Source organism: Crocodylus porosus, unplaced genomic scaffold, assembly GCF_001723895.1.
Source record: "Crocodylus porosus isolate Cpor-Errol unplaced genomic scaffold, CroPor_comp1, whole genome shotgun sequence".
NCBI classification, from domain to species: domain Eukaryota; kingdom Metazoa; phylum Chordata; order Crocodylia; family Crocodylidae; genus Crocodylus; species Crocodylus porosus.
Window position 1 is genome coordinate 100,085,867 of NW_017728931.1, and position 24,826 is coordinate 100,110,692.

Below are 24,826 nucleotides of genomic sequence, written 5' to 3' on the forward strand. Positions count from 1 at the left end.
CAGACACTGGAGCAAAAGGCTAGGTCCCAGAATGACCTGGATAAACTGGAGAAATGGTCTGCAATCAGTCAGATGAGATTCAACAAGGACAAGTGGAAAGTCCTGCACTTGGGACAGAATAATTACATGTACAAATAAAGACTGGGAAATGATAGCCTAAGTTGCAGTACTGCAGAGAAAGACCTACAGTAGACCATAAGCTGAAAGAGCCAACAATGTACTCTTGTTGGAAAAAAAGCCAGCAGCATCCTGGGTTGCATTAACAGGAATATCAGTTGAAAGTCAAGGGAAGTGATTCTGTCATTCTGTTCAGCACTGGTGAGGCCTCACTTGGAGCACTGTGTACAGTTTTGGGCCCCATACTTCAAGAGGAAGTTGGGAAGAGTCCAAGAGCCCAGTGCAGAGCAATAAAGATGATTAGAGGCCTGGGAAGCATGACTTAGGAGGAAGGGATGAAAGAAGTACAATTGTTTAGTTTGGAGAGGAGAAAACAGGGGGATATGATAGCAGTTTTTAAATATATGAAGGGCAATTATAGAAAGGTGGGAGATGGGCTTTTCTCTGTTGTAATGTGATAGAGGACAGGACTTAGAACAATGATCTCAAGCTGCAGCAGAAGAAAATTAGGTTGTAGATTAGGAGGAATTTTTTGACTGTAAGGAGAGTCAAACATTTGAACAGGTTACCTAGAGTCTGACTGGAATTTTCATCCCTGGAAATTATTAAGAGCAGGTTGGACAGATACTTGGTGGGATGGTTTAGTCAGGGATGATCCTACCTTGAGCAGAGGTTTGGACTAGATGACCTTGTTGAGGTCCCTTTCAGTCCTACTTTCCTGTGATTCTGTGATCCAATAACTGTATCTCTGTTATATTGGGATGGTATTGATCCTCATAACCCATAGGCATACCCAGAAGTTTTTGCCTCATGAGCTACAAACAAACATCATTTTTGTCATGGGATCAGCTGTGCTGGGATATGTCCTGGCATAGCTGATCTGATTGATTGGCAGGTACAGACATTGCTCAGGGCTTCTGTTCTGTAGGATCAGGTCCCTGGTGCTCCTGGGACTCCATCATATGGGACAATGGCTCTGGGTGGCTTCCCAGCCCAGGGAACCCAATGTGTTTCCCTTTCTCAGCAATTTGAAATGTGTACTCCAGCATCTCCAGCAAGGAAATCTGGGGCTTACATTTTTCATATAGAAGAACAAGGGAACCACATGGGATTCCCAGCTGTGGCTTGCAGATGCATCCTACAGGTGAATTCCCAGGGCATGCCTCTGCAAGCATGCATCAGGGGACCTTGTAGGTTTCCTTTGCTCTGCAGTGTGAAACCTGCGCTCTGGAATTGCCTGTCTGGGTCAGCTGTAGAGTGCAGTCATTCCCATACTATGGGGATTATGCCATAAGCGAGCAGGCTTCTTTTTCAATAAGGCGTGGCAAACTCTTACAAGGAATTGTCACACAAACGTTTTGGGGCACTCGTAGCATGACAAGGGACAAGAACATTTCTTCACTCACAACAAAGGTGATGCACCTATGGAGGCAAGTGTTGTGTAACTCATGTGGCCTTTACAGTCTTATTATGACCTCTTACACATTACACTTTGAGTGAAGGAACTGCAGCAGGGTGTGGTTCCTACAGCAGCTATGCGAATGGGGAAAAGGGGGCTGAAAAGAAACTCTTTTCCTTACTCTGCACCTGCAAAAGGGCTAGTCAAAATCTAGTGCTTAATTAGGGTTAAGTGACATTCTTTCCCACATTCTATATTTTCATTACCACAACAACTTGGGGAAGAGGGTAAGCTATTTCATCTAGAGAGGAATCAGCTCCAACAAATTTTGTATGTACAGAATGTTCCCTCTTTTATTTTCATCACATCCAGAACTCTGTAGGAGAAGCAACATGATGAAATACATCAACATACTCTAGAAGGAAATTGAAGAGCCTAGGTTCAATTCTTTTTCCCCTTGTAAACTTGGACTGGTTTTATGCCTCATGTTGTCTTGGTTAAGTAAATAGTATCATAAGCAGAGAATTTGACTGTTGAAACTGGCTAGTGCATGATATGTAGTAAATTAAATTAGAATCAATGTGCTCACCACCTTATCTATTTAGGACAATTTTTTAAAGCAGATTTGACTTTTTATAACCGAGGTTGCTTTGGCATAATTTTGAAAGCACTACATTTATTATTCATATTTGTTCGACTGACATGATCAGTTTTCTTAAAAATTATCATTTACAACCATTTCAGGAATTACTGAACATGTGTGAGGTAACTTTATCTCAGAAGTTCTTAGGCAAAGATGGAAAATGCAGGCAAATAGTTCACATAGCTTTCCAATATTTCAGCCTCTCCAAGAATAAAATGTTCACTGAAAAGGATGGCATGTAGTTTTTATTAGAGGGTGGAGTGTCTTGTTGCTAGATTTTGATTTAGTGTTTATGAAAAAAACAAACCAGGGTAGTACCTGTTACTCAGAGTGTTTCTCAGTAAGACAGGGAATATGTTTTAAGTCCAAAGAAATATAAAACCAAAGCTTCAGTCAGGCTTTTAAACTGAGGGTTCCAAATGCTTCCTCCACCTTGATTTCTAAGATACATTAATAAGTAAAAGTAATATGTTTATGGAGAGAAAATTTGCATCAGTTTAAGAAGCTCATTCAGCAAAGATTTTGTTTTCCCACCAACAATAATTTTTTTCTATTGGTCCAAGCTTCTCAGAGAGGATCCTTCGTGGCATGAGATGGTAATTTATCAGTTGATTACCTTGCTATTCTGTCAACTCCTATGTCATATCAGCTGCAGGGATTAGCAACATGTCCAGCAGCAGAAAATTCTGCAATATCACATCCATTGTTAGATCAGAGGGTTAAGTGCTATTTACCGGTTTACCAACACCCTCAAAACAGGGCTGCTTGTGCCTTTAAGTAACTAGTCCTAGATTCATAGATTGTAAGGCTGGAAGGGACCTCAGAAGAGCATCAGGTCCAGCCCCCTGCACCAAGCAGGAAAGATAATCGGGGGTCAGGTGACCCCAGCAAGGTAACTGTCTAGTCTCCTCTTGAACCAGCAAGGTGACTGTCTAGTCTCCTCTTGAACCTTTCCTGCAAAAAGGAAAGGCAGCAGAAGGGCTGGCAAGCCCTCCTGGCTTAATAGGGACATTGCGGTCTTCTTAAAAAAGAAAAAAGAGGTGTACGCACAGTGGAAGCTAGGGACGGTCCTCAAGGAGGACTATACAACAGTGGCCAGCACTTGTAGGGAAATGATCAGGAAAGCCAAGGCAGTGACGGAGTTTAGGTTAGCTACAGGATTCAAGGACAATAAGAAGTCCATTTTTAGGTATATAGGCAATAGAAGGAAAACAAATGGAAGTATGGGACCCCTGCTTAACACCTTGGGACACATGGTAACCGATATTCAGGAAAAATATTAACTCCTGAATGCCCACTTTGCTTCCATAATTCACTGGTCCATGGGGAAAGCCAAGCGAGTTAAGGCTTATTGGAGACATGCCAGGACTGACAGCCTTCCCACTGTGGATGCTGAGTGGGTGTAATACCAACTAGAAAAGCTAGACATTTATAAGTTAATGGGACCAGACTTTGTCCAAGAGTGCTGAAGGAGCTGGCTGGCAAAGCTCTTTCAGAATTCGTGAAGCATGAGGGAAATTCCTGAGGATTGGAAGAGGTCCAACATTGTGCCCATCTTCAAGAAGGAGAAGAGGCAACTATAGGCCTATCAGCCTAACCTCCACTTCAGGTAAAATCCTGGAAAAGCTCATTAAAGAATCTATGTGTGATACGCTTGCAGAAGGTAAGATTCGCATGAGGTCATTGAATGAATATAAGCTGTCAGTGTGAAGCGGTGGTCAGCAGGACAAACAACATGCTTGTTTTTGTTTTCTAGGATTTTTTTCCAGAAACTTTCTATCATTGTTATCACTGTTTCAGATCCATTTAGCAAAAATGTATTCAAGACTCTGTTGACTAGTGATATTTTAACTTCTGTGTGCTCTGACCCTACCATGAGCAGGGTTAGGCTACTTGGTGATAAGAATACTGAAACTGCTAGCACCCTGCATACAGCAGCACCTTCATCTTCATTACCACTGGTGGACTAGCAGTTACACAAGTTAGAATTTGATTGGTATTTTTAGGATAAAAGGGTAGTGTAAGTAGTTTGTATAACAAATAGTTTTAAGCTGTAATGCTGTCATCTTTGACTTCTGTTGATGTTGCTTATATATCTTTTGAAGAAAGGCCACGGAAGAGAAATATGAAGTGGCATTATTGCATCACTCCTTGGTGAAATGAGATTATTCTGCTGTCCATGTTTGTTTAACACCCCCCCCCAAAAAAAAAAACAACTTAAATATCTCAGCTTTCTTCCTCCTAGGGTATGTTATTGGACTAATAACAACAGTGCTTAGCCACACTAATATCTCCATACTAATACTTGCACAATTCCATTTTTGAAATGAAGCCTATGTTTGTTCACAGCTCAGTGAATAACAAATGTCTGAAATTAGGCACAAGTGAAAATTATTCAGAATTCCAGAAGTAGAAAGGACTTGAATGTATTATATATTTAGAACAGTGGTCACCAACCAGTGGATCTCGATCCGCAAGTAGATCTTGAAGCCTCTTGGAGTCAATCCAAGGCTGGAGTGGAGGGCTGAGTGCCTGTGTGCATACATGTGCGTGCCCCAGCCCAGCAGGTCAGTCTGTGGGGAAGGGAAGGGGCAGGGGCTAGATCGAGGCCCCTGCGGTGAGGAACAGTGCCACAAAGGCAGGAGCAGGGGTAGGTTGAGTAGGGTCCTAGTCGGGTGGGACTTACTTGCTGGGGAGGTGTTCCCCCCAAATAATTTTTTCTCCCTCTTCCTCGATCTGTCCCCCTTCTTCCCTCCCCACAGACTTACCTGCTGGGTGGAGGGCAGGAGGGCACACAGTAGAGCTTGGGTTGCTTTTAAAAGCCAAAGGTGATCTCCTACTTAAAAGGGTTGGAGACCACTACTTTAGAATGATAAGGATAACTTGATTCCAGCAGATGCAGTTAAAATGGGTAAAATATTCAGCCTAAACTGGACAAGCATAGTAAAAAAATTATGAAAGATAAATGAAGAACTTGTCTAAATCTGAGCAGCTGAAAATTCGGTGTAATGATCACTCTGCTGGAATTGCGCATGTAAGAGGGCAAAGTGTGTATGTGTAATATATGTGTATATGCTGGAAAGAATATTGTCTCTAAAATATTTCTTCAGTATCTTTGTTTTCCCACACATTCTCTGCATCAGAGTAATAGTATATAGTTTTTCTTGTATTACATGTTATGAAGCACAGGTTATGCAGCTGTATCTTACAGGAATGGTCTTTTTAACAATAGTCCTTTCTATGAGATACTTTTGTGCAAAGAGCAGAGTGAGGACTATAGATTGCCTAAGTCTTGAAATACTCTTTGGGTAGGACATATTAAAGGAATTTCTTTAAATTTTAGTGACATGAAACCTTTTGTAGAGGCATGGGGGTGGGGGGCAAAATTACATGCAACAGTACTGCAGAGACTGCTTATGTTCTTTTCTCTGCCTTTTCCCATGTAAAGCTGTGAGTAGTAGAAAACTCTTCAAGGAGGGAAGTAGGGCAGGAAGCCGATTTTTGTTTTTCAATACACAAGTAGAGTATGTATCTGTTATAATAATTTCTACAAAACAAGCTCCAATAAGTGAATAATGCACAGTAAGTGAATAATGCATAGATGGGTCCAAATGCCCAGTGACTTTCAATCTTTAGATAAACTGGTTCAAGTCCGTGCCAGATCAGTAGTCATTACCAGTCTGCAACTGCTCAATACAAGCCTATTTACAATAAGTTGCTTGTCTCAGTTTAGTTGTTGCCTGACAGGTGTTGTCTCAATACCAGTCCCCTCTCACCCCCCCTGAAAAACCCACCCAAAACAAAAAACATTGCTGTAGGCCCTATATTGTACACTTGGTATAACTGGCATGGGGAAGCCAAGGATTGAATTGGCAGGCTGTCAGAACTGTTGCTATGCCTTCTAGAAACAGTCTCCTTTGCCTGGTTTGTGGCACATTGACAGTGCAACGCAATAAACTTGTACAGCCTGAGCTTATGCCATTCCTCTTCTGTGGCAAGACACCCTACTTGTCACTTTAAAAGGAAAGGTAAACTTTGATACAGCACTGCAAATTAAGGAACTGTAACTTGAGAAAACCTAACAGCCCTTAACAATCACTGTTTTTTACTGTTAGCCCTGCCTAACCAGTCCGGCTAAAGAATATGACCTGAGTGAGCTAATCCACAGAAACTGGCTACTAAATTTTGAGTTATTACACCTGTGCAATCCCATCAAAGGGCAAATTCAGGTAAAATCTAGATACAGTGGCCTGTACAGGTATAGCTGGAGGCCTAATTTGGCCTGTAGAATCATATTGGTGTTTACTCAAAAAGGGAGAATATAGCACGATTTTCAGAGCCCAGTCTGAGTCTAGAGGGTTGGCAGATTGTGGGGTGGAGAGGAGATGGAGGGAAGGGGAAAAGGGAAAATCAAAAACTCTTTTTACTTGTAGCTGAAGCTAGTTGATTCAGAAATCTGAGATAAAAAATAAACATGAATTATTCCAACACTGTTTTTATAAATGTGTTTGTGCTTGGAGAGGACATTATTATAAAATGCCAGAAATATATCTTAAGATCTGGAATACCAGTAATATGAGTTCACAATCATCATGAAAGGAAACCTGGAAAGTTGACCTGTAATCAGTAAAAATGAAGTGATTTATTTCACACTACTATCTGATGATAGAAATGACTCATTTGATTTATTGAGTCACTTCTCATGGCCAGATAATGCTGTATTCATTTTACCTATCATAAAAGGCAATTCTATGATTTTATATGGTTGTATTACAGCCTGACTATTTACCTATAACTCAAGGTTCAGAGTTTTATTTGTAATGGAATTCTTTTCTGGTCCCAAGTTATTTCAGTTGATACTTCAAGTTGGACACATTAACTAGAAAAATATTCTGTCCTTATTCTATGACTCTTTGGCACAGGTTTCAAATGCATTTATTCCCAATATTACAACAGTCCATCTTTTAACATAGCAGTTTTTGGTAGTTTCTGTTTGTGGTCTTAAAATTTCCTTTTAGCAGAAATGGGCAATCCATGCATTCTAAAGATTGTTTTTCTTTTAACTAAGAAAAAAATGATAAATGATAACCCAGTTACTTTAAGAGATTAAAACTGATTTGTGATCTTTTGTGATCCTTTCAATGCTCACATGCTAATCATTCCTAAAGGAGATCAAGGTGATCCATGAAGGGCCATCCAAGACCATAACCTAGACTAATATTTGAAAGGTGCTGGGTAACTTGTGCTAACAGCCCATTGTGGATAAGGCAATATGCTTTTAACACCTGGTAAAGCTAGAGCCTTAGGATGTTTACAAATAGAGTCTATACAGTTAGTTCTCTCTCTAATGAGAGAAAAAAACCCAATCTGACAGAAAAATGGAGTCCCTAGAGAAAGGGTTTATCCCATTACTAAGCTACTGCTGCTACCTCTATGCCTTCATGGGTATACTGGCAGAGCCCCCAGGTGGAGCTGACACATATGCTGGCAGAAGGGGTTTTCTGCTGGCATAGTTATACCACCTCTTTGAATGATAGAAGCTAAGCTGTTGGCATAGTGGTGCCCACACCAAGGGTTTTGCTAGCTATTTCAGCTAAAGGGTATGATTTTTTTTTGTACTTTCAGCCAACATACCTATAGCCAGCAAAATATTTGCAGTGTACAATAGACCTAAGCCTGCAGAAGTGAGCCCTAGAATAACTTTTTGTATTAAAAAAAATCATATTATCACTAGTTTGGGAAATCATATTCCTAATACAATTCTTTGTTTTTTAATTTGAAAGAGAATATGGATATTCTATACTTCATTCAGTCACGACATTAGTAGCTATCACATTATAGAGAATTGTATTTACAAGTTATTAGTCTCTTGAAGAGGCTGCCACCCTTAAAGTAAATAGACTTATGGTTTGAGAGTCCTTATCTGTCCTCAGAGATAATGTTTAACAGAGAATACAAACATAGGCTTTGTTTCCATGCAAAATTAAATAATAAAAAGAAAGGCGCACTAAAATCCTTTTGCTGCATGGTTTACAGGGGATGGGGACTGAAAGAGTATAAAGGCTTTGTTTTATCCTTCCTATGCACATTACAGGATCATGGTGTGAGAGGGCTCTAAATATCATAGAGGTTGGGGGGGGGGGGTCCCCACAGGGCACATCTACATGCAATTAATGCAATTTAGGTAATGCACATTAAATCTAGTAACTCCCGATGTCTATACATGGGCGCCAAGGCTGCTTCAATGCGTTGGAATTCCAGTGTGTTAGAGCACACTTGATTAATCGGTGGCAATCAGCAATTGCCACACTCCAGCAGCCTCCTGTGTCTAGTGTATCAGTGTCCCCACACTTAAAAATGGTGGCAGGGGTGCTTGAACTGAAGCATATCAAACAAGTTTTAGTTCAAGTGCCCCCACAACCATTTTCAAGTGCTAGGATGCTGATACAGGAGATGCAGTGGCCCCCATTCCCAAATCTCAATTTATTAAAACATGAAACCTTTTTAAATGTATTTCCTTTTTATTTCTTTATAAAGAAGTAAAAAAAAAAAATCATTTAGTGGCTGAATTCCTTCATTTCACCAATCTTCCCCCATCCCCATTTCCTTTCCAAGTCCCGTTTCATTGCCCATCCCCATCCCATTAACTCTTGGCTTTTTAGCCTCATGTTCCTGCCCCCCAACTTATTTTTCACACACCCCTCACCAGCCCTGTAGTGGCAGTTCACAGCTGTAGCTCCCAGTCAGGCCCGTGCTTGCCAGCCCTCTAGCGGCAAGTCACAGTTGTGCAGGTGGAGGACAGTCGGAGAAGGTTTTTAGCCTTAACGTGTAACTTCCAAATTCAAGCTAGCACTAACACCAATCAACATTTGAGCATCTCAAAGTGCAATATGTTACAAGGCCCTCAGGGCAAGCCAGGGCAGGTAGCCAGGAGTCAGGTTGAGGGAGAGGCCGAGCTAGGAAGCTGAAGGGTCAGGAAGAGCATGGATTTGGAGGGCCAGGTGTCAGGGAGCTGATACGTGAGGCAGAGTTGGTTGTGGCACAAGCTCTGAGGAACAGCAAGGCAATCTGTGTAAGTACAGAGCTCTGTTGCCCAGACACTTCATTTTCCAGGTAAGAAGTTTATATTGAAATTGGAGGGGTAAAGGGTTAGCTGACCCTGCTTGGCCACCCTGGAAGTGTGCAGATGGATGTTTCTGGCCACATGTGCTCAGCCTGGGTAGTTAGCTGGGCATGTGACAGGCAGATGGTTAGCTGGGCAGATGATGTGTGTTCATGTTGGGTAGACTGAGGTCCCAGGTTTGAGGCCATGAGTTGTCATTTCCTGCTTCCCTCTCCACCCCTATGGCAAGGGTGGAGAGGTGTTTGCCTAGGTTTTTCCTGGATGGTCCTTGTCACGGAGTGGGGCCTGCGAGTGGCTGTGAGCTTAGCGCCCCCTGCCGTGTCAAATTAGGCGATTCATCACCCTCTTATCCTTCCCCCCACGCCTTTGATGTCAAATGGTTCAATTAGGGAGGCTGCCACCTATCGCCTTGACACTGTGCTGATACTATCTCCGCTCCTAGTGGGGTGCCCCGACACCCCCAGCCTTATGGGCAATGCGTGCCTCCTACCTCCCCTTCAGCACGCCCCAAGCCTCACAGCTGTTCCTGGACGTTTATCCTGTCCTTGCCCTCCGACGCCCTCTCTGGCACCCCTTGGGCTCGTCCTGCCCTGGTGCCCCTCTCTGGCACCCCCGGGCTTGTCACGCCCCGGCACCCGTCTCCGCACCGCCTGGGCCTATCGCTACTGGCACCTCTTTACCGGTGCCCCTGGGTTGGTCACGTGCCTGTCGCCCCTTTACCAGCGCCTCTGGGCCGGTTAAGCAACCTGCACCCGGTTACCGGTGCCTCTGGGCCACTGCTGCAACCTGCACCCCGCTACTGGCGCCTCTGGGCTTGCCTTGCCCCAGGCCTCGCCCCACTGGGCCTGTCTTGCGGCTCTTCCGCCACTCCTCACCCTCTGTGGAGCCTTTGCCGCACTTCAAGTGCTTCTCGTCCCCTCTGGGGCCTTTTGCCGCGCCTCTCGCGCCCGCTGCCCCACTCTGGGGCCTGTGCTGCGCCTCTCGCGCCCGCTGCCCCACTCTGGGGCCTGTGCCGCGCCTCTCGCAGCTGGGGCTACAACCTCACACCCCGAGCGCCTTTCTGGCACTCCTTGTGCTGTGCCCACAGTGGCACTACGCTCCTGGGGAGTCCCTGTGAGGCCTCCTCACACCCCTACAGCCTCACCCGGTCCTCCGGTGTAACTATAACCGAAACCTGAGCCAACTGGCTACAACACAAACAACACAGAGCCTCCCCGCTCATAATGTAAACTCCAAGCCACTCTAGGGCTCCCAACCCTACCTCTCTTCAGGGTGTTCTCATCCCTAGCATCATTGCAGCCGGTCAGCAAGGTAAGGCTGCAACTACCAACCCAGGCCGCTCATGAGGCTACCAGCAGCTACTGCTGCTCTGGCTCCGGCCTGGGCAGTTTATAAAGGTCTGGCCCTGCCCCCTTCTGGTCACCTGACCTATCTGGTTGCTGCGGCAACCAGCACCTGAGCTGCCACTGGTGATTGGCAGCTCCTTAACCTTATATTAGTCACAGGACATCTCCTTGATCCTGTGACAGTCCTCATAAAATTTTCTTAACAGATCGGGGTGTGCATGTTTCCCATTGGTTCCCATATGTGTTCCTCCAGCCCCCAACTGCAAAGTAATGTAATTTCCCTTGTCTCCATTTTGGGTCCATCCCTTCCAAGTATTCTTCTTTGCTGTGAACTATTACAGGAGGTGGAGGATGTTGGGATTGCTGTGGGAGTGAGACTTCTGTATAGTGCTTGAGCAGGGACATGTGAAATATCAGATGGATTTTTGGTGTTGGTAGAAGTTGCAGTTCAGTGTTACCAGATTGACTTGTTGGGCAATATGGAAGAGGCCAGTATATCTGTGTTCCAGTTTCTGTGAGGGCCAGTGGGTGCCAAGGTGTTCAGATGATTACCATGCCTTCTGTCCTTCTGAGTTGGCAGGTCCCTGCTGATGATATTTCTGTGCTTGTTGCATGTATGCCTCCTTTGCCCTTTCCAGGTGGCCTCTTGGACCTCCTGCATATGTTGTACCCAGTCCATGGCTATGGGGCTGTTGGAGTTAGTAGGTAAGGCAAAGTGTAACTGGGGGTGAAACCAATAATAAACGAAGACTGGGCTTTGCCCAGGCAAGGCATGTATGGAGTTGTTGTAGGTAAACTCTGTGAGTACTAGCAGGAGGACCCAGTTGTCCTGCTGGAAATTAAAGAAGCACTGGAGGTACTGTTCCAAAATCTGGTTTGTTCTTTCATGTTGGCCATTAATCTGAGTGATATGTTGGTGAGAGCTGAGCACATACCCCTACCAGGGCCTTAAGCTAAAACTGGGAGACAAACTAGGACCCATAGTCAGATGTTTTGCAGCTGAGAGGGCAAACTGTGTGATCTAACCATAAGTAGATAATGTCTTTGGCCAAGACCAGACCTGCACATGGGACAAGGTGGGACATTTTGGTTAGTTAATTTATCACTGTCAGAATCATGGAGCACCCATTTAATCCAGGCAACTCCACAATTAAGTTCAGTGAGATAATGGACCACAGTTGAGGGGGAATGGGAAGAGGCTCAAAGAATCCAGGGGATTTGTGTGTGGCCTTTTAGTACAAGCATTGTAGGTTGCATTGGTATTGGGGATTTAGGGTGACCCTAAAATGATTTCTTCTGGGGCCCATGGTCAGCTTGTGTCCCAACCTTAAAAGCACAGTTTCTGCCACTAGCATTGCTCCCATTCTGTGGTGTTAGGTGCCAGTGCCCAGCATCGACTTGCATGTGTTTGAGGGTAATAGGATAAGCCCTGGAGGATAAGGGTTAGGGTTAGGGTTCTTTCCTCCCTGCCTTTGTGGAGGCAAGTGTTGATCTGGATGGCTAGGTTCATGAAAGCCTTGAATCCTGATGGTGATTCCCTCCAGGCAAGCTCATCCTTAATTTTCTCCTGCAGTCCCTATGGGAACTGATAAAGTAGAGCTAGCTTATCCTCTGGGTTTCTGCTGCAGAGCCGTGAAAGTGGGGAGCATATGCAGAGACAGAATCTTTTCCTTGATGCAGGGACTGTAATGTGATTTACACCATCTGAGCCCAGTGGGGGTCATTGAACATGGTCTCCTGAGGAACGCTTCCCAATTTTGGAGGACCCAGAGTATTGTGCTTTGTGAGGGGTCAGCCCAATTCAGAAGGCTTACAACAAGGTTTTGGGTTGGGCTACTAACAATAGGTGGCACTAAATGATGAATTCCACAATGTGCTGCCAGTTGCCATCTCAGGTAGTGGGAGGGGTGTGCAGGGTGCCATGGGGTGAGGCTGACATGCAGCAACTTCGCCTAAAGATCTGACAGGCCTCCTTACACTGGTGCTGCCTAGCTTTCTGGTGGTATGTTGCCTGGGAGTGGAGGAACTGATTCTCTGCTAACAGCTATATCTGATCTTCTGGGAGTTGATAGGCAGAGGCCAACTGGGTCAGCTGGCCTGGCCTAGCCTGCCCTGCAAATTCCAGCCCCCTCTGCCCCCGCTAAGTTGTAGCTGTTGAGTTGAACTGGTCTGAGGGCCCTTACAAGGAGTCAGGCTCTGTACGGTTCCTTTGTCGCTCTAGTTAGCTGGGCAGCTGTGAGCTGGGATGAGCAGCTGTGCTGGGCAGGTTAAGGCCCCAAGTTCAAGGCCACAGCCTGACACATTTCTTCACATTAGGAAGAAATTCCTGTTAAAGTTTATTTTAATCTATCAGAAAAACATATGATGAGCTACAAGGGCTAGAAACTGAAGGTAGACAAATTCAGGCTAGAAATAAGATGCACTTTTTTAAACAGAGAGAGTAATCATGGGAACAATTCACTGGAAAATGTAGTTTTTCCAACTTGTTATGTCTTTAAATGCCTTCATATCTTCATAAAAAAATATGTTCTAGCTCAAAACAAAGTTACAATTTATTGGGAGAATTTCAGTGGTCTTTCCAAGTTTAAAAAAAATCTATGACTATTAGCTTTTCACAGTCCTATTCCTCATTATTTTTTTTCAGTCTTAGATGTACTTGTAACTGATGTTTGTTAATTTTGGAGAACATAAATTTCACTTTGTCATATCCTTGTCTTTATCAAAAATATAAATGGTCTTTAAAATACAGTGCATCTCAACCAGATGGAAACCTTTGAAGATTTTCAGCTCTGGAATGGAACCTTTTGGTTTATCTCATTTTTGCTTTTGACCATTGCTGCTATGAGATTTCAGCTGGGGTGTATTAAGGCCTGATTTTTAGAAAGTCTTGAATACTCCTTGTCTGAAAATCAGGTCTCTTTAGGAAGTTTCAAGTTGTCCAAAATCACTAGTTATTTAAAAAACTATTGGTCTCTTATTTGAATAAAATATCACCTGTGCTTCCTGACTCTGGGACTTGTTCGCTTTGTGTAAAATCATTTACAGAATGTTTATGACCCAAAATCAGGAGGTTTGTTTCACAAGAGTTCATACTTGAGTGGGAATTTCAGGTCCACCCAAAACTCAAGAAAATGCTGGCAGAACTTGCTCACTCCATAGTGAACTATTCCTTTGGCAGTAGATTTTAATATGCAAAATGTTGATTTATATAAGTTAAGTCAGGCTAGGGGAATTAAATTGATTTGAGAAGAGACAGGGAAAGATAGGACACCATCCAAGTTAAGCTGCTCTGAAACCTGTATTTTGCACAGTGTCTTAGGGAGGGAAGGGGATGAGGCAGACTGATGAAAATGAAAATAGCACTTCAGCTAATGGTATCAGCATAGGACGCTACAAAGCACCACTCTTGACTGTATTTATTTTACTGCTGAGAGAGTGGTTAATGTTCAAACTGTTAGAGGTTATCATAGTCATTAAATAGACTTTATGTGTTTTCGTGTTTTTTGAGTCAGTATTTCCTCACCCACACTTACTAGGCAAAATCCTGCCCTGTATTCCAGCATGTTTATAGTGCTCCACTGTTGCAAAGCTACTTCAGCTCAGCAGATCCAGCCTTCACAAGATCACCTTTTGATAATGGGATTCTCATTTAGCATTCCAAGATATTTGGGTCACTGACAAGATGCTCAAGTTAAAGGAATCAGCTAGTGCTAGGGTACTGGATTGGTGCAAAGCTGGCCAATCTTTTAGCAATCTTTACTAAGCTATGTTGAGCAGGTTTTGGTGAGGTTCTGGCCTCTAGGGTATAGTCTCTGCCTAAAAAGAAATGTCATTATGGTTTCAAACTTGCTACAAGCCCTTTAGCTTAAAGATGGGTCTTGGTTACACAGTTCCAGTTACAGAAATTCAAGGGTAGAGAATTTGGGAGCTTGCTTGGATTGCTTCTCCATTTCTGTGAGATATTAAAAGTGTGTGAGATTGCCTGCAAATACAGAAATTATTATGTGAGTGAGTCAGCACAAGAGGGAGTGAGTTTTTCTTGAAACTAGAGCGAAGTGGGTGAATTGGATGTAATAGTATTCCAACTCCTCCTTGAAATCCTTGCTACTGTTTCAGCTCAAACATGCATATTGACTACATACAGCTGTGGTTTTCAATCTGTGCTCTGCAGACTATGTCTAATGTGTCCATGAAAGATGACTGCAATCAAAAATATGTGAATACCCAGACTTACAATTCAAAGGGGTCTGCACCTCCATTTGAAACTTCACTAATGAAAAAAGGTTGAAAACCACTGACTTAGGGTATTCCACATGATGAGGCATTCAGTATAGTATTCAGGCTTTTAGTTATTGGGAATGCTTTAAAGGCTTGCTAGCAAAAAGCAGATGGCACAGGTTAGGCTCAGAAGGCCCATCTCCTCAACCTAAACAGGGAAGGAAAAGGAAGAAGAGGAGGGGAATATTTTGAAAGGTAGGAGAGCACAGTGTGCAGAAGAGGACATCTGGGAAGTAGAGAGAAGGAATGGAGCACAGGAATGAAGAGGTGGTGAAGAGAAGTAGATTGTAGAGAAGTTGGGGAGTGCAAGAAGCAACAAGGAGGGAATAGGAGTGGACTAAAAAAAGAAAGGACAATGAAATTCAGAAAGTAGTTGAGATCTGTGCTCCCTTTTGCCTTTTGTAGGACTGTCTTATGTTGTGGTTTTGTGAAAGTATTTCAAAAGATAATAATTGAAAAGGTAGACCACTATAGGTCTTCCTTACTATACTTTGGGGGAAAGGAGGAGCCTTCTAATATGTCCCATACCTACTGTCTCACATCAGAATTCCTCATACAGTATAACCTTTAATGCAAGATGTAGAAACTTGAAAACTGGCAGCTGCCTTAAACATACTTCTTGGACGCTATTTTCCTTCCAAACTTTATCATGTTTATTACTGCCACATCTTTTTCTTAACAAGAAAATTTGTACGTATCTGTTTGACAAACTTGATACCAAAGCTTTCTCGTAGCAAAGAGCCGAAATAGAAGGTTATGTAGGGTATTCTTGCAGTTGTAATTTACATTCAAAGCAAATAATGTGCATCTTATTTATTATAACCCTTGTGACAAAACTCCAGGGTGTTGTGATACTCCCAGAGATACTTCTGGGTTTATGTAAGTTTATTGTCCATCTATCCTGCTGAATGAGTATACCCAGGGGTAATGGGCTATGTCCTCAGACATGGTGGTGATGGAGTCCCCTGTCAGCCAAGTAGCTCCTGCTCTGTTTTGGTTCCCTGGTCTCATTCCAGCTCTCATCTGCCACACCTTGCTGGAACTGTTTAACTTCAAAAAAGGCAGGCTGCCCAGGTCCCAGAATGACTTCTGGTCTGCTGTTGGTCAGTGCACTAGCAACATTAGCCTTGGGTCAATTCATGACCTTTAGCCACGCCCATGCCTCACAAATATTAACTGTTAATGTTCAAATGGGCCTTAGTCCAACATACAGCCCTCTCTGGCTTCTGTGTCTTTACATTCCAGCAGTTTGCAGCCCCAGTTCAGTTTACAGTCATCTCCAGCCTCTGTGTCTTTTTAAGAACACCAGTGGGCTCAGAGCCTCAGTTCAATACGTGGCTCTTTCTGGCCTCTGCCTCCTTCAAGTAAACTGTAGCTTGTGTCCTGCCCTGGCAGGCTCAAACCTCTTTGTGCTTTCCTGGCACTATTGGGACCTCCACCTTCCCTTGTTAGTCCCAACTAGTCCACCAGTCATAACTACAATGAAAAGGTAAGCCCTCTGGCTAGAACACAACTAGAAGCACCCAAGCTATCCAACACAGTTTGGCTCTTGGCAGACCCCCAGCTCCTTACTTGCAGTTAGCAGGGCAGTGGGGTTCCCCAACAGCCCCTCAGCCACCATCACTAATATGTAGAACTCCTTCCCTGGCAGCTTGTAGAGCCAGCTTCTTTCTAGAGACTCAGCCTGGGTTATATATTCACCAAGGCCTGCCTCGGGGAGTCATGTGCCTTCCTTTGTCCCACTGCGGGCGTCCTCTATTAAGTCTGCAGACCAGCCAAACTGCATAGCAGTTTTCCTCTTCTCCAGGCTGAACTCTGTCTTACAGTACTACTGCTGTGCTACCAGCACTAAAATAAGTGTTCTGTCTTGTTGCCTTACTGCTGAGTCTCTGGCTCTGCATTGGATTCCTGCAGCCTATCAGTCCCTCACCGGTCAGTCTCTCCTGGCAGCTGGTACCCTGTGGCTGTTGGCCACTTAAAATAAGAGGGAGCCCCCGGCTTCCTGTTACACCAGGTAATTGATTTGCATTGAAGTCATGATTTGCCACAGGTACTTTGATAAAGTAACAGAAAAACAAGGCGGGGGTTGTTTTTCTTAAATGGAAGCATAAATGGTTTAAAAAAGAAAAAGCGATCAGATACTTTGACAGAGTATGGTAAAACAAAACTGTCAAAACTCTTATTTTATGTTCAGACTACTACCTAGCCCTCGTAAAAATTCATGTGAAAATCTCTTGCAGTCAACTTCCACACAGTCTCAGCTAGCTCCATCAACCTCCATTCCTTCTCTCACCAGGAGTCTCCTCTCTAGCCATCCCAATGGTCCCTGCCTCCAGAACTCTGCACGCAGCCCCTCCCTCCCAAACAACAACAACAAAAACAACCTACCTTCAGGGGAGCCGGAGAATCCTCTAGAGTGTTTCTGCCTGTGGATGGATCTAGGACAACTCTAATGTTAATATTTGTAATTGAAAAGTACCTCAGAATGGAAAAGGGGAAATGTTGAAAGGGAAATATAAAATAGGATTTAGCTTTGAAAGCATCCCTTAACTATGAAAGAACTGGAGTCAGAGAAGTATTGGATTTCTTCTTGCACTTTCTCCTTTGGAAGAAATTAGTCAACTTGTTACATCATCAGACTGAAATTCCTTGTCTGTGCAGCAGTCTGAGTTGGGGTGGAAGCACAATAGGGTCACTCACAGGAATTCTGTATAGGTACAAAATATTTTATATGCATCTGCACACAAACATGCAGGACAAAATCCTGTACCATTTTGGTCAGTAGAACAAGGACCAGAGGATTTCACCCTCATCTGACTGGAAGTTTCAGTAAGCTCCACAGCAGTTATCTAGTTGCACTTCTGGAAGTACAAGAGTAGAAACCAGCAACATTATTTCCAAAGAGAACTGGGTAATAATTACAGTTGCAATCAACTCACATCTCTAGGGCTGGGGACAGACATTCAGAAAGCCGGAGCCTAAACTGATTCAACCTTTGCAGGTTACTCTAACCTACGGAGAGTGAACCAGTTTGTAACAGAACAGACATGTGGGCACATGCCTGGAGTTGCTCAGGCCAGGAGCGGGGGGCACTAGAGCATGTCCTTCGCTGCAGGGAAGCTGTGGGAAGGGGGGCATGGCCAGTCTGGGCTGAACTGGCCAAGCAGGCGTTTAATTCCCCCCTCCCTGTCCCACTGGCAGGGACCTGAGTGGGGGAGGCGGGGGAGGGACTTTCCCCTCCCCACCGTGCTGAGCAGCTGTTTCTCCCTCGCCACCATTGCTCAGGGGCCCCTCCCTGTCCCACTTCCAGCACTTCCTTTTGCAGCCTCTCAGAGCTGGCACCAGCCTGTCCTCTGTCTGCTTTGCTGCCACTGCTGCCCCATGGGGCAGCCCAGAGGTGGTGGTGATGTGGTGAAGAGACAGGGCAGCTGGGTGCTGTCTTCAGGCAGCTGCACCTGGGAGCACCAGCAGAGGGACAGGGAGGGGCTTTTCCCCAGCACTGAGCAGCTGTTTTTTTCCAGCTGCTGCTGCTCAGCCTTGGCAGGCAAGCTTGGAGCTGGTGTGGGGTGCGCGGGGTCAGGTCCCTGCCTGTACCATGGGACTAGGGCTGGGGCTGGAACCAGCAGCAGCAGCAAAGGAACTGCTGTGGCTGGGCTGCCAAGAAAGGCAGTCCCGCCATGGAGCAGCCCTAGCCCCACTGCAAGCCCAGGGAGTGGTGTCTCAGCCCAGTGGGACTGAGGAAACTGCTGGGGGCCAGACAAAGCCCTTCTGCAGGCCAGATTTGCCCAGTCTGTGGCATCTGGCTGTGCCCCTACCTAGCCTCTGGAGCGGTGAGGGGGAAACAACCATGATGGGGAAGGAGCCCCTTCCGAGATCGGGGGGGTGAAGGGGAAGGCATGCTATGAGGCAAGGAAAGTGGCTGCGGTGGCAGTGCTGGGGGGGGGAAGTCTGGCCCTCTCTGGGCCCTGGTGCTGTCATGTGCAGCCCGCTGCAGCTCTGCCCACCCTGCAGCAGGGCCCACTGCTGGGAAGGGGTTTGTGGTGCTGGCCAGTATGATGGGCTGCTGCCCCTACCAGGGGCCCCTCCCACTGCAGTGGCTCAGCAGGGGCACAGCCAGCCTGTGGAGCCCCTTGGGAGGGGCAGGGATGCTTTATAATATGCTTTCAATTGCCTCACCTGTGGTTTTAACCACAAATCATTCTCCACCTGATAATTTCTAACATTCCAAACCCCTGAGACATTTCAAAGAGTTTTAAAATAAACATATAAATAACTTGCCAGAAAAGGTTTTCTTCTTCCTCCCTTATAAACTGCACTTGCCTCAGACAGAATGAATAATACTATGAAATTCTGGATCAGTCACAGGTTATAAGTCCAGCATCTTGATAACTAAAAATTGGCCCCCTGGAACCTCAGGAAATGGGCTTCAGCTGACACACCTTACCTATATGGGGGTAGAGCCAGAACCCTGGATCTAACTCTCCTTGAAATCTAGGGTGGATGACATATATGTCTGAATTTTGGGGAGTCAGCCATCCCTGTTAATGGAGACCAGGGTGTTTTAGTTGTGAGTGTACAAACTAAAGATAATTTTCCCATCCTGGTCCAGTTGTTGAAATATAGTCATATGGTGGCTGATTTAGTCAATCAGGTTAATAAATATCCAGTCTGATGCCACAGTGAGGCATGATTGTTCACCTTTTTTCCAAAGTCCTGATGAGAAATAGTCGATCACATTTTCTGACCAGAGGAAGATTTAAAGTAACAAAACATATTCCCACCCATGTCATTTAGAATGCAATGAACTTCAGCTTTTATATTTTAGAAACAATAATTGCCTACAGGAAAAAAAAATCCCCACAAATATTTCAGTTTTGTACTCAAGAAAAATAAAATGATCTGGACCCAGATTGTCCAATGAGCTTTGTTCACTTTACTCAGGTAAGTGGGGTAATCTGCTCTGCTTAACAGGTAAAAGTTAAGCATCTGGTTTATGGTTCCCAATGCCATGAGACCCTAAGTCCAGGGCCATGTGGTACAGAAAGAAGAGGAGCTGGGTGAAACACTGGAATTTCCATTCTGCATGAAATTTTGCTTTTTAAAAAAAAGTGTCATTGTTTTCAGGATTAAAAATTCAGATTTTTTTCACAGAAGAAATTTAAAAAAACTTAGGAAAGAAATTTAAATGTTTGGGCTCATTTTTTCTAACATGAATTTACCTGCTGCCTTGTGTCCTGAGGAGCTTCTTGCCCTTCTGATTCCCAGGAGCAGCTGACAGAGTGCCCTGAAAGGGGAGAATCTTTTGCTGTAGAGCTGGAAGACTGGATGCTGAGAGCCCTTACAGCATTTCAAAATGCAAGCTGACCTGGAACTGTAGAACATGGGGATCCCAGCTTCCAGGCAGCTTAATTTCCAAGACTGGCTTGGAGCTGTGGACTGTGGAAGGCAAGGTTCCCCAGCAGCTCACATGGTGATCTAATGGGAAAGCAGGCAGGTTTCAGACATCAACCTGCTTGTACTTTGATGGAAGTTTGTTGCAACTGAAGTTTCCATGGGACATTTTCATTTTAATCAGCTATCATTTTCTGATGAATAAATATGTTCAGTCTAATTTGACCACCTCTATCAGGGGGGTGCAAACAGATCCCCACTGCTTTTTTTCCCTTCCCCGCCTCCTTTGTGTAGCAGAGCTCTGCCCAAACTTTGAATTTGTTGGTTTTGTGCTTTTGCCAGAGATCACAACATACTAATTCATCAGTTTGCTTAAGTAAGATGCAACTCATTCTGTAATGTTTGGATCTATTTCAAATCTCCACAAGGGTGAGTGGCTTGGGGATTGAAGGTTTGGAACCCAGCCTACCTATTGGAGCCACTGAGAGTATGGACTTCCATGAAGTCTGGAGGTGATCAGACCCACAATTTTTTTTTCCATTAACTTCAGTTGAACGCACACATTTATCACTCTTCCCTGATAAGAAATCTCTTTAATGATCAAGCTTGGGAACTACATGATATAAAAGTCCCTTCTTTGCTTTTGAGAAACTGATGTTTATGACTAATATTTGCTCTTGAGTTTTAACAGTTTTTATTTGTGTTTTGACGTACAGAAATGTATGTGTTACGTACATATCTTTCATCTTTGTTTCTGAATACAGGAACAAATGAAATAAATACATAGTTGTACATGTGTTTTTAAGTTTGTTTCCATCTGACCTGTCTGCCTGCTGTTATTTTAATTTAATCTGCATCTTATGTCATTTGAATATGAAAAATGCATCACCTGATTTTTAAAATCTTTTACCAGGACATTTCAAAGTTTCCAGAGAAAGACTATACAGTCTTGGGGGAAGGTGGAATCACCCTAAGTGGAGGTCAACGAGCAAGAATCTCACTAGCAAGGTGAATATTTTAGCATTTGAATGGCTGATATTTTACATTTGGAAAAAAATATGAAAAGTTTAATGAAATGTGGTCAAATTATACCATGAAGGAATTTATGTGGATGATGCCTATTAGTTTTTGTGGAAACTAAATTGTATTATCTGAGATCAGAGTTTTGCCTTATGATGCTATAGACACACCTATATATTTATTAATTTAGTTCTAATAGTTTGATATCAGAGACACTCATTGGTTCAGCCAAAATCAAAGTTTTGATAGTTAACTGAGAAAGCCTCTTTGAATCACTGCATTAAGTATGAATTTCCATAGTGCCAAAGAAATGTTTGTCATGGAAGATAGAAATAAGAAATATTCTAGTATCCTTCTTTATTACAGTACCTATCACCAGAGGGTCTTTAAGAAGTTCACAAATCAAATGATTGAAAGATTATAGTATTTCCATTTTCTTGACATGCAAACTCAAGTACAGCATGGATAAAGCCCATGTTTTAAAAAATATACTTGCTAATTTTAGATGTCTGCATTTTTGGACCATAATATGGACAATTTTTGAATGATGATATGGCCAGGGATCAAAATTCAGAGCAACTGAATATCTACCACTAAGTAAAATCAGTGAGAGAAATGGGTAATCAACACCTTTGAAAAGTATGGTCGTATGATCTCAGTTCAGCCTTTCCAAGTGAGTGGATGCTTCTGAAAGTTCTACAGTAACAGACTGATATACACAACAGTAAATAGATTCATTTAATCAAAGGCCTTAAGCCAAAGTTTACTTTAATATTATTTCATTTAAAGTTACTTGATCAGGAAGGAAACAAAGCAAACAGCCACTAAAATACATAAATATTAAAATAGATCATTGTGGAAGTAAGCAATTTCTGGCAGTGGCTCCCTGTCTTATCCTGTATCTGGGGGAGTCAGAGAAGTTGTGCACTTGCTTTTTAAGGTGAGGAATCTGGTCTGCACTACCATTCAGTGAACTATGATATATGATTTAGGAAGTAAAGCAAGTATTTTCTCCAAATAATTCATTAATCTTCCAGCTTCAGGTTAGGTACTGTACTGAAAGTGGTATCCAAAAGGTGTAGGGGAAAGTTAAAAGCATTAAGACTTACACAGTTATTTAGAATTAGTGTTATAAAAACAAGATCACTGGAACCTAGTGGAGCAAAGTAGTATGGTAAAATAGGCAATTGTCCATGTGTTTGTGATTTTGTGACAGGCTGTGACTGGCTTTTAAAGGGATGCCTGTAGGGGATGGGGGTCAGAAGCTTCCTTTCCCTTTCCCTTTTACCCAGGAGACAGCTACAAATGCAGTGTCTGCACTTTGTGTACAAAGACTCATCACTTCAAATATCCCTGGGATGCAAGGCATTTCAAAAGAAGCAGGTCTGAACTCTATCTCTTCTCTGTACCAGCTGTACAGTGCTTCCTAGTTATTCAGTGCTATTCCTCCAGCAGAGACACTGCATCACTTTCTCAGGGCTGTGCTTTAAGGATTCAGTTAAGTGATGGTCCTCAATAAAAAGTATGTTGTGGAAGACTTTTTATTTCTTACACGTACTTAACTTATTTCTCCTCATTTAAGACAGAGAGACATCTATTCAGTAATAATTGCATTTAAAGAAATATATGTGTTAAAAGAGGACCAAAGCAGGCACTCCCAAAGTTGCAAATGTTCTGCCTTGTGGCCTGAAAAGATATAATCCAGTAGAGGGGAAAAGAGAGAATTCTGTGTTGTTCTCTAGTCTTAACTTTTATGTTCATTTTATGAAAAAATGTCCTAAGCTTTTGCAGCTGTGAAGAAAACCACCTTCAACAGGTAAATAGGCAGACAAAGTTCTTTGGGTAAATGGGATATCTTTTATTAAACCAACTAAATAGTTGGAAAAATTGTTCTTTACAAACTTTCAGGTGCAAATACCCGTCTTCAGGTATAGGGAGAGTCTGCTGGTGTCTGTGTGTTCTCTTGGGTGGAATAAAAGCTTAAGGCAATAGGCAGAATGCAAATGCGTGGCAGGGAAGATCAGAGGTGATAGGAATTAATAGGTGCGGGGAGAAAGAGGGGAATGTTGACCAGTAATAAAATGTAGCTGGTAAAATGTAGAGAGGTTACCTGGGGTTATCAGATGACAGGCAGGTTATAATGTGCCATAAATCTAATGTTTATATTTAGTCCATGATTTTTTGTATTTGGTAGATTTATACCAAATACAATTGATACCAAATATACCATTGATTTTCCCTGCCATGTATTTGCATTTTCACAGACCTGCATTTTGCATATTGACTACTGTCTGCTATCTGACCCCCAGATTTATTTTCCCTGCTGTAGCAGTGGGAAGGGGACAAAATTCAAGGCAAACCTCCAATAACTAGATTCTACATCTTGGAAAATTGTAAGAAATGTGTAATTTTTCCATATATAGAATCTAATTATTGGGGGAGGGGCACTTATATTCAGAGTTGTCTTATGTTTAAGTAAATACAGTATTTCAAAGTGCTTTTTGTATTCTATTTGTAGTTGCCAATACTGCAAGCTTTCCAGGCAGCAGGGTATGGCATAAACCCATCTCTCCATTGACTTCAAAGGGCTTTAGAATACACCCAGAATTCCCATTAAAGTGGTTAGGTATCATGCACATAAACACAACCTTCAAGATCAGTTCTTAAACAGGTATCTAAAAGCCAAAGTAAAAAAACCACAACAAAAGAAGCTGTGTAGATTCATAGAATCATGGAAAATTAGGGTTGGAAAGGATCTCAAGAGGTCATCTAGTCCAACCCCTGCTCAAAACAAGACTATCCCTAACTACATTGTCCCAGCCCAGGCTTTGTCTAGCTGGGTCATAAAAACCTCGAAGGATGGCGACTCCACGACCTCTCTGGGTAACCTGTTTCAGTGTTTTACCACCCTCCAAGTGAGAAAGTTCTTACTGATACGTGCTAAGTTCTTCCTAAATGTGCTAAACTTTGCTGCAACTTGAGACCATTGCTTCTTGTTCTGTCATCTCCCACCACTGAGAACAGTCTAGCTCCGTCCTCTTTGGAGCCACCCTTCAGGTAATTGAAGGCTGCTATTAAATCCCCCTCAGTCTTCTTTTTTCCAGATTAAATAGGTCCAGTTCCCTCAGCCTGTCCTTATGCATCATGGGCCCCAGCCCCCTAACCACTTTCATTACTCTCTGCTAGACTGTCTCCAGTTTGTCCACATTCTTTCTATAGCGGGGGGCCCAAAACTGGACACAGCACTCCAGATGTGGCCTCACCAGTTCCAAATAGTGGGGAAGAATCACTTCTATCCATCTGCTGTCAATGCTCCTGCTGCTAAATGTGGCCCAATATGCTGCTAGTCTTTTTTGCAACAAGAGCACACTGTTGGCTCATATTCAGCTTACTGTCTACTATAACCCCCAGGTCCTTTTCTGCAGAGCTGCTGCTTAGCCAGTTGGTCCCCAGCTTTTGCTTACAGGGAAGTTCATGAAAAATTACTGGAGTGTACCACATACCTAATG

The 24,826-nt window shown here is 43.4% G+C and overlaps 1 protein-coding gene across 1 annotated transcript in view; it reads left to right on the forward strand.

Annotated features, from left to right (window-relative positions):
* Positions 1-24,826, forward strand: part of CFTR (cystic fibrosis transmembrane conductance regulator) — a 146,662-nt gene that overhangs the window by 58,533 nt on the left and 63,303 nt on the right. The window contains exon 13 of the mRNA XM_019543952.1: positions 21,211-21,305. Coding sequence (XP_019399497.1) covers positions 21,211-21,305 — 95 coding nt within the window. The remainder of the gene's footprint in view (positions 1-21,210; positions 21,306-24,826) is intronic.